The sequence below is a fragment of the Erithacus rubecula genome (genome assembly GCF_903797595.1).
Source record: "Erithacus rubecula genome assembly, chromosome: 2".
Taxonomy (NCBI): domain Eukaryota; kingdom Metazoa; phylum Chordata; class Aves; order Passeriformes; family Muscicapidae; genus Erithacus; species Erithacus rubecula.
In genome coordinates, this window is record NC_136685.1 from 101804422 (window position 1) to 101813653 (window position 9232).

General features: G+C 56.3%; 1 protein-coding gene across 1 annotated transcript; it reads left to right on the plus strand.

Moving 5' to 3' along the window:
• Positions 1-2461: 2461 nt before the first annotated feature.
• On the plus strand, positions 2462-9170 carry VSX1 (visual system homeobox 1; the record flags this gene model as incomplete). The annotated part of the gene is made up of 5 exons (XM_079297675.1): positions 2462-2831; positions 3189-3267; positions 3518-3641; positions 4556-4736; positions 5351-9170. The coding sequence occupies 5 exons, from the start codon at positions 2462-2464 to the stop codon at positions 5614-5616; spliced, it is 1020 nt and encodes a 339-aa protein (XP_079153801.1). The 3' UTR covers positions 5617-9170.
• Positions 9171-9232: the final 62 nt, after the last annotated feature.

The following is a 9232-nucleotide window of genomic DNA, read 5'->3' on the forward strand; positions in this document are numbered from 1 at the left end:
CCCTTCAATACCTTCTCCTTGCTGCCCCCTCCTCATTGCTACAGCAGGTGGTTGCAGGGTGAGTGCCCATCCTTCTGGGGCTTTCCCTGAGCCTCATGGTGAAGACAGGGACTCCAAAAATGTATCAAATGCTGGCTCTGGAGTTATCATCATCTGAGCGGGGTCTGCCAAAATGTTTCACGTACCTGTAATCCCCTAAGGACTTGTAAGGCTTGTTTCTGGGGTCTGAGTGAGACTGCTCCAGGCATCCATCCCATCATAGGTGCCCTCCATCCTATAGGTCATGGCAGGTGTCTGACATTGTGGTGGAGCACCCATGGGGAGGAGGGGACAGCTTGGGGACTGTCCCACCTTGCTGTGTCCCTTGCCCTGCAAAGTGCAGCAGGGATGGGGAGTGCTCTAGCAGCAGCTGCAGGCAGCGCTCACCCCCTGGGACATGGGACTGCACCAAGGCCGGGGTCCTGTGACCTCGGGCTGCTCTGGTAGAGCCCCATGGACATTCTGGCTGCTGGGGCACCTTGAGGCTGCTGGGCTGGCTGGCACACCCTGCCCATGGAGGGGCGGGGGGGGCAAACCCCAGAGAAATTAGAGCAAGGGGTGATGTTTGATGTTCTGCTCTTTAAGCGATTAATAATCTTTCAGCGTCGGAGAATCAGCTGAAAATCTTCCTTGGAAAATAATGAGCAGAGAAACATTTACTGATTAGTCTAATCCCAGCTAATCCTATCTGATGAGCATATATCAAGATATCCTTTAACTGATTTATTGTCCAATGGACCGGTGGAGATGCCCATCTTCACCATGGCTGGGGGAGCTGGGGATGGCAGCAGGACTGTCCCCACACCCCATCCCACTGTCCTGTCCCACGAGTGAGTGTGTCCCCAACCCGCAGGGCACAGCCTTGGTCAATCTCGCCCTGGGCAGCAGCGCCATATCCAGGCCACCTTGCCAGCATGGGGAGATTTAATCGCTATTTCCATTTCTGCATCTATCGGCTTTCTCTTGGGTTTGAGCTTTTATGTTTCATAAACTGATTAGGAGCAATTATACATGCTTTATCCCCAAACTTTCCAAATGCCTAGGCCATATGCATATTTAAGGCTTCATCATCTCTCCCAACAGCTCAGCCTCAAAGTAAACTGCTGAAATCAAGCTGATTCTGGGACAACATCAAAAATTAGGGTTTTAATCACTAATATCTGCTCGAACAGGAAATTTGTTGTGGGTGGTGGCCGGATTATGACTTCTAATTACTGTGGCAGATCCTCCCTGCCTAGCAGTGAAAGTCTCCTATTCCAGCAAAACTGCAGCAAAACAACTCTGGAGAAGTGAAGATGCCCAAGGGGATCCCAGGATGCTCTGTGCCTGGGCAGGGGGCAGCCCTGGGTGGGGATGCCCCAAGCATCCCCTCATCCTGAGCACATCCCGAGTATCCTGAATTGGTGGTTTGGGAAGTGTGACTACACTCCCACACCCCACATTCCCCTCACACCCATTTGCCTTTCTTGGTGAGAAGAATGATGGTTCAGAAGGTCCCCCCGCCAGCCCCCAGCACCAGCCACGGCAATTATCCTAAATGAAAGTTATTGTTCTGCTAATCCCGGGAACAGCTTGTGATGGGAGATTTGGGTCTTTCTTTAATAATGCAAAGTTAATGCGGAGTCCCCTTGTAATTATCTTTATCAGAAGGACCCTCCGTTAATCTGACCGTCCAATGAAGGCCTGGATCAGGCAGCCCGTGTAAGCCGGTTGTAAATCATTTCAATCAACAGATGAAGGGGGGAAAAAATTGCAGCCCAGGTGAAAGAATCTGGGAGCAAAAGGGAGCACAGAGGCCAGGCACCTCGAAGTGGCCCTGGACTCGGTGACAAGACACCTGGGGTGAGGGAGGGTGCTGCCCAACAGCCCCTGCCTTTTCCCATGTCTTTCTCTAGGGTGCTGAGCCCAATGGGATGTCCCACCTGGGATCTGGGGCTGAAGGGTCTTGGGCTGGAGTGGGCGTACTGGGCACTGGAAGACGGGACGTAGGGACATAGGGACATAGCAGGGGGTTCCTGGGAGGAAACCCGGAGAGGGAATCCAAGAGTATGTGAGGAGGGTGTACGGGGGATGGGGGGAACAGGGTGACCGGGCCGGGGCGGGACAGGCACTGAGAGGGGGTCCCAGAGAGGATCTGAGCGAAACCGCGGCGGGGGGTAGTGAGGACCCAGGGGCGGCAGCCGGGGGGAACGGAGGGAGGGAGGGAGGGACGGCGAGATGGGGCGATGGGGCCGGGCGGTGACCTGGGAGGGCCGGGGGAGGGGCGCGGGCCGGTGCAGCGGGCGGGAGGGGGGACAGGGGCCGCTAATCCAGGGATTGGGAGCGCCCCCCCGCCGGTCTGGAGTGTGATTGGAGCCGGCACCGGCGGCGGGACGATAAAAAGGGCGGCGGGCGGTGGTGGCCGGGCCAGGCGGCGGCGGCGATGCCGGGCCGGACGGAGCCGTCGGGGGGACGCGCGGCGGCGGGGCCGGTGGCGGTGCCCGTCCCGGTGACACCCGGGGCAGCGGCGCGGCCGGGAGGCGCGGGGCTGCGGGCCAAGGGCTTCGCCATCACCGACCTGCTGGGGCTGGAAGCCGAGCTTCAGCCGCCCCCCGGGCCCCTCCCGGCCACCACCGCCGGTGGCTACGAAGGCGGCGGGGCGCTGGGGCTGGGGCTGGGGCTGCTCTGCAGCCTTGGGGGGCCGGGCGCTCCGTGCCTGCTACCCGCCCCGCTGCCGCTTCTGCCCGCCCGCGGCCCCCGCCCGCCTCCCGGGCCTCCTCCCGCCGCCCGCCGCCACAAGGAGAACATCTCCGGTGAGCGGGGTCGGGGTCGGGGGTGGCCTCTCAGGCGCTCAGGGGGACCCCCGTCCGGAGCCGCTGCCTCGCATTGCGGCCGCGGCCAGCATCCTCCCGCCGGTGCGTGGTCGGCTCCCGTGCTGCCCATCCCGCCGGGATGCCGAGTCTTCGACCCTCCGGCGAGTGCGGACTCCCGCCCCCTGCCCCGGGATGGCATCACCGGTGCGGCGCCTCGGGCTCAGCCGTGGGAGGGGACCCCTCCCTGCCCCGGGCCCGTTCCCCGCGGGCGGCTTGGAACCGTGTTTGGGGAGCTGGGTTCGGTTGTCCTGCTCTCGACGGGAACGTGACTCTTCCCCTCCCACATGCTGATGCCAGATGAGGACAGCCTGTCTGGGGACGCCAGCGACTTGAAGATGTCCAGCTCCCAAATCAAGAGGAAGAAACGCCGGCACAGGTAGCGCCCGGGAGGGAGGCTGTCCCCGTTCTCACCTCCTCGCTGCTGCCACCATCCTCCTGCTCTGCTGGGGCTGGGGCGGTCGGTATCCTCAAGGGAGATAAAGGGAGGAAAAGGAGGAAAGAGGAGGGCTACAGCTGGGGTGAGGGGAGGATTTTCCGGAAGAAAACCTCAGCCCTGGGGGGCTGCCAGCCTCGCTGTTTGCCTAAGGGTCCGGACGGTGTGACAGAATGATCTCTTCTCTCTGCAGGACTGTATTCACAGCTCACCAGCTGGAGGAGCTGGAGAAGGCTTTCAATGAAGCGCACTACCCCGACGTCTATGCCCGGGAGATGCTGGCTGTGAAAACGGAGCTGCCAGAGGACAGGATACAGGTAGGTGGCTGCAGCGGTCCTCTCTCTTACACAGGGTCTGCGGGCTGCCAGCATCCGGCCCTCTCCTCTGCTCTGTGACGGTGAATGCAGGTGGTGGGAACGTGGTGGCACTGAAACGCTGCAGGGAGCCTGGGGGGAGGTTCAGTTTCTGCCTGCTGGCATCCAGCAACCTCCAAATGGACATACAGAACCAGGGAACTGGGCTGGCCCCAGCAGTTGACCACTCCTGGCAACTTGGCTCTGTCCTCCCACTCAGACAGGAGCTGGGAGCAATTTGGAGCTGCTGGGCCAAGTTGTAACACAGGAACTTGCTCACCGGCTTGCCCTTTTGAGGGACACATGGCATTTTAGGGCCTGATCCTGCTCCCCTGTGGAGCAGGATGGCTTAAGAATGAGGTGGTGGTCTGGGCAGCAGCCTGGTTGTATTTACACCCCTCAAACCTTCAAATACAGGTTTGAAGTGGGTGGGAAGAGGGTCCTGAGCACCTTCTGTCATCATTGGTCACAGCATTAGGGAGCTCTTTTTCTGGAGAGGTTGGTTCTTTGTGGATCAGGCAGAGAGGCCCTGCAGGGCCAGGCGAAGCAGCGTAGAGTGACTTTGGCTGGGATCACCTTCCTGTGTCATGATCAGCCTCATGTTAACATGTGCTCCCTCTTCCCCCCTTCCTCCCGTCTCTGACACCCACATGTGTGTCCTCCCTCACACCCCTCCCCACACGCTGCCCTTCGGTGCCACCTGCATGTCCACACCCCGTGTCTGCACACCCCACCCCTCCACGCACCCTACGGCTCACCTTTGGCCCTGGATGGATATTTCCCCGTTCCCGATGGGCCCTGGACACCCGGCCACCATGTGGGCTGTCTCCTCCCCAACCCCACCCCTCTCCGTGCTCTCCTGGCTGTTACCCCTGAAGGTTTGGTTTCAGAACCGAAGAGCCAAGTGGCGGAAACGGGAGAAGTGCTGGGGCCGGAGCAGCGTGATGGCCGAGTACGGCCTCTATGGGGCCATGGTGAGGCATTCCATCCCTCTGCCTGAATCCATCATCAACTCTGCTAAGAGTGGACTGGTGGGATCCTGCGCCCCATGGCTGCTGGGTGAGTGGGAACTTGGGGTGCTGCTGGGGGGTTCAGAGCTCAGCTTCCTCTTTCATATGGCTGCCCTTGCCTTTTTACAGAAAGGAATGGGGCCTCCCCTGAGCTGTACATGGGCTGCCAGGTGCCCTGGGTTTTCCACTTCCTGGTTGCAAAGAACAGCTAGGAAAAGGAAAACCTTTCACTGGTGTGTCAGACAGGTGCCTGCATGTGGGTGGGTATCACTCTGCACTACTAGCAGGCAGCACGGGAGTTGCAAGGCATCAAAGAAATCACTATCACCCGCCCCTAAACTGAAGACACCTCAGAGCTACCTCAGAGCTACCCTCTGCTTGTACACAATCAAAATCCAGTTTGGAATGGTTCATTACAGCACACCTCTCCCTGTAAGCCTTCCCTGCTACAGGAGTGCTACAGACTAATTTTGCCACAAGCCATCCCCTTGGGCTGCAGAGAGCAGGTGGCAAGGCTCTGGGTTGGGAAAGGCTAGAGAGAGCTTTGCCTGGGATGCAGGCAAAAACTGAGGGAAGCAGTAGTAATGCAGGAGGTAATTCTGAGCAGTCCCAGGCAGAAATAAGCAACCAGTTCCCTTGGCTTTGCTCTCTCCCTTCTGCAAGGTATGCACAAAAAGTCCATGGAGGTAAGCAGGAAGGCAGAGAGCCAAGAGAAGCTGGCAGATGGCTGGCAAATGGAGCAGGAGGAGGAGGAACTCAAAGGGATGCAGGCCAGTTCCCAGAAGGGCTCCGACAAGCTTGGGCCTGCAAAAGACTCGGAGGACACAGCCATTGACCTCTCCAGGACAGCCAAGCACGAGAAGAGGGGTGTGCTGAGGCACTGCATCAACGGGGAACCCCCCCCAGAGAAGAGCGACAGGGACCACTGAGCTTGGGCTGCCCCGGAGGAGGCCAGACCTCGCAGTGTTCTGGCCAGACCATAATATTTATTGATTTATTGATATATATATTTCTTTTCTTAAATAATGGAAATTTTATCTGAATTCAGGGCATTTTAAAACTGGGCACACACATCCCCTGTTAAACCGTTCACTTCTCAGCAGAGCCAGGGTGGAGGATGGCAGAGGGGTCCCAGCAGGGCCAAGAGCAGTGAGAGGATAGGAGCGCATTGTGGTCAGCACCAATTGCTGCTGGGGAGGAGCCCCCTTCCCCTCTGTGCTGGGACCATTTCCCCAACTAGCCGGAAGCACAGACAGGAGCAACACACTGGGAGTTGCTCCCTCCACCAACACACAGGTGCAAGGATGGTGCAGGAGTTTACAGACACCTCCAACCGCTTCCACCCTGGCACAGCACCTGTGTCCTTCCACGCTGAGCACACAGTTCTTCACCTCGAGGAGCAGCAGGGTTTTTGACCATGCTAGGGTTCATCCTCCAGCTGGTATAACCTGACAGACAGGCAGGTTTATGCTCCCTGAGGATCTAGCCTGCCAATGCAGCCTTATCACTGGATTTACACTGTGCGTCTTCCTTAACTCATATTTGGGAGAAGGGGGTAAGGACGTTTTTGTTTATGCAATGATTTTGTACACTCTTGAATGTCACTTGCCACACTATGCATGATAGAACAGACCTTTTTGAAAAGCAAGCCATAGTACCCTGGAGCAATTAAACAATTTTGTGAATTGACATAAGAAGATATTTTGTAATTGTCTGTAAAAAGTGTTAATGTCAGAGCTGTTTTTTGGTTGCCCTATATTTATGTCTAAAAGCACTTTAGTAATCTGGATTTTTGAATGTGGCTCTTCCTTTATTGTCCACCATTTATTTATTACACATCCATAAATAAAATTGTGATGTATCTTTGGTTTTCATGCTCTGTATTGCAATTTATACCTTCCTTTGACACATCTCATGGCAGTTGCTGAACTGGCCCATGCACATGCCTTGACAGCTCTCCTGGAACACCTCCAGTTTAATCTACCAGCCAAAACATAACGGAAAATTATCAAAAGGTTTCATTAAAATCTGAGTAATTCCAATTTGGAAAGTGTCTTAATACAGCTCAGGGGCTGTGTGGCCAGGTACTGATGCTATCACCTGGTCGTCCCTCTGCTGCTGGGCCTGGCTGCTGTCACAGGCTGTGCTGGACAGGGGGAGAGTGGGAGAACAGCTCCTGGGAAGGGCAGAACAATAAGTGGCACATGCAGATTTACTGCCTTTCCCCTCCTTTGCTCAATCAGACCCCACCAGGCAACCAGGGGGAAGGGTACCATATGCATGGCAAATACAAGCTTTGCAGAAAAAAAAAAAAAAAGTTTGCTGGAGGGGCTGTGGGGAGCACGGTTCAGGAAAGGACCAGCCAGGGCTTATTGCAGCAGCAATTAGGCTCACTGAGAGCCGAGACTTAGCACATTGGAGGCCTAATCCTGCCTGAGCAGCATCTGCAAACCTTTTATTTGGGCTGTGCCACGCTGGCACTGGATGCTCACAATCCTTTTATTTTTTCTCCTTTGGTCTGCCTGCGTGCAGATGGCCTGGCTCTCTGCCTTGTGCTGGCTGCAGCAGTGTGAGAGCAAGCACGTCACCATCACGGGTGCTACAAGGGGAGATTCTGTAGCTCCAGCATGCACAGGGTGAAGACCACTCTCGCTCCTGGTAGTGCCGAGTGGGCTCCCAGCTCTCATCACATGCTGGGAAAGAGGAGCCAAGAGGAGGGCTACTGGCCCGAGGCATTTTTCATGTGCTGGAAAGTGACTGTGTGGTACAGGTGCTGGTGGATGGCAGTGACTGGCCAGGCTCAGCTCCTGGTGACAGGGTCTGGTGCCCTCCTTGGAGTAGGAGTGACTTGGCTCTTAGCTGCCTGTGCTAACCCTAGCAGGGAAGCGTCCACTGTCCTCCAACATCAGCAGTAGGAGCAGGGCAGCATGTTTTTGTTGTTGCCTCAGGTTTGATCCATCCTGAGATCAGTAACATCCAGACCCAGCCCTGGCTCCTGCTAGTGCTAGTCAAGTCCTGGGCAAGTGACAAGAGCGTGACAAGAAAACCCTGATGTAAGGCACTGGCTGCCACTTGCACACATCTCCAGTGCTGCCCATGTGAGACTCCACAGCCATCCTGGTGACCACAGCAGGGCCAGATGCCATGAGTTTCCCTTTGGAAGGAGCCCTGGGGTCCCTCAGCCTCAAGTGCTGGGCTTGCTCAAGCGGGAGGTCTCTTCCATGTGGCCAAGGCAAGAGAAGTCAGTAAATTCAAAGCCAGTGTCCACACATGCAGATCTCTTCACAGACTGCAAGCCGACTGTCAGGCACCCTGGGGATGCAAGGGAGCAGTGGGGGTGTCCCAGTGATGCTCCCAGCGCAGGGTAGGCTGCAGGGCTACATATGCAGAAGCATCTTCATGGTGCCACTCTCGTACAGCTTTAGCAATATTAATATCTAACTGTGGCACTTTGTTTTGGCCAATCCTCCCCAGTCGCAGGCTGGGTTTTCAGGCTGGGAGCGAGTCCGAACGCTTTGTAAGCACTCCCTAGTGTGGAGCGGGGCGATGGGACACGGCGAGCAACCCAGGAAAGGAGGAGGCTGGCTAGAGCCCTAGAGGCAACTGGAAGCCTCACTCCTTCCCCTTATTCCCACAGAACCCCACACGGCCGTGTCTGAACATCTGCTGAGGATGCAGAATTCAAGAATCCTGCAGGGTTTGTGTTTCATTACTCCCGTCTTGCATCCCCAGCAGGCACTTGGTACTACGAGCGGTCCTTGGTGCTGATCAGAGCCTCTGACTCTCCAGACTGCTTCAGGGCCGGCCCTGCCACAGGGTGCATCGGGCCCAACATCGCCTTCTCTGCACTGGGGCAGCTTCACCCCGAGTGCTGGGGGCAGTTTTGGGCACTGCAATGTAAAACAGACATTAGAATTGTTAGACAGTTTCCAAAGGAGGGCTAGTGAAGATGGTGAAGAGTCAAGGGGAAGCCTTGTGAGGAGCAGCTGGTATTGCTTGGTCTGTTCAGCTTGGAGGAGACTGAGGAGAGACCCCATTGTAGTCTGCAGCTTCCTCAAGACTGAAGCAGAGGGGCAGACACGGTCTTTTGTCTGCGGTGAACAGTGACAGGACCCGAGAGAAAGGCTGTAAAGCTGTATCAGGGTAGGTTTAGGCTGGATATTAGGAAAAGTTTCTTCTGCCAGAGAATGGTTGGACATTGGAACAGGCCCCCTAAGGAAGCAGTCATAGCATCAAGCCCGACAGAGTTCAACGGGTGTTTGGACAATATTCTCAGGCATTCTTTCTGATTACTGGAGTTGCCTGTGCAGGGACAGAAGTAGGGCTTTGATTATCCTATGTGTTCCTTCCAACTCAGAGTGTTCTATGATTTCCTAGGTTAGTTCAGCACTAACACCAACACAACTCCATTTTTTCAAGCAGGTGTTCAGCCCGCAAAATCTCCTCAGGCTGCCACTGGCGAGGCCACCGGTCCTGCCCCTTGCGCCCTTTCCTTGCACACTGTGCTGCCGCGGGGCGAGGGTAAAGCGAACAGCGAAAGCCCCG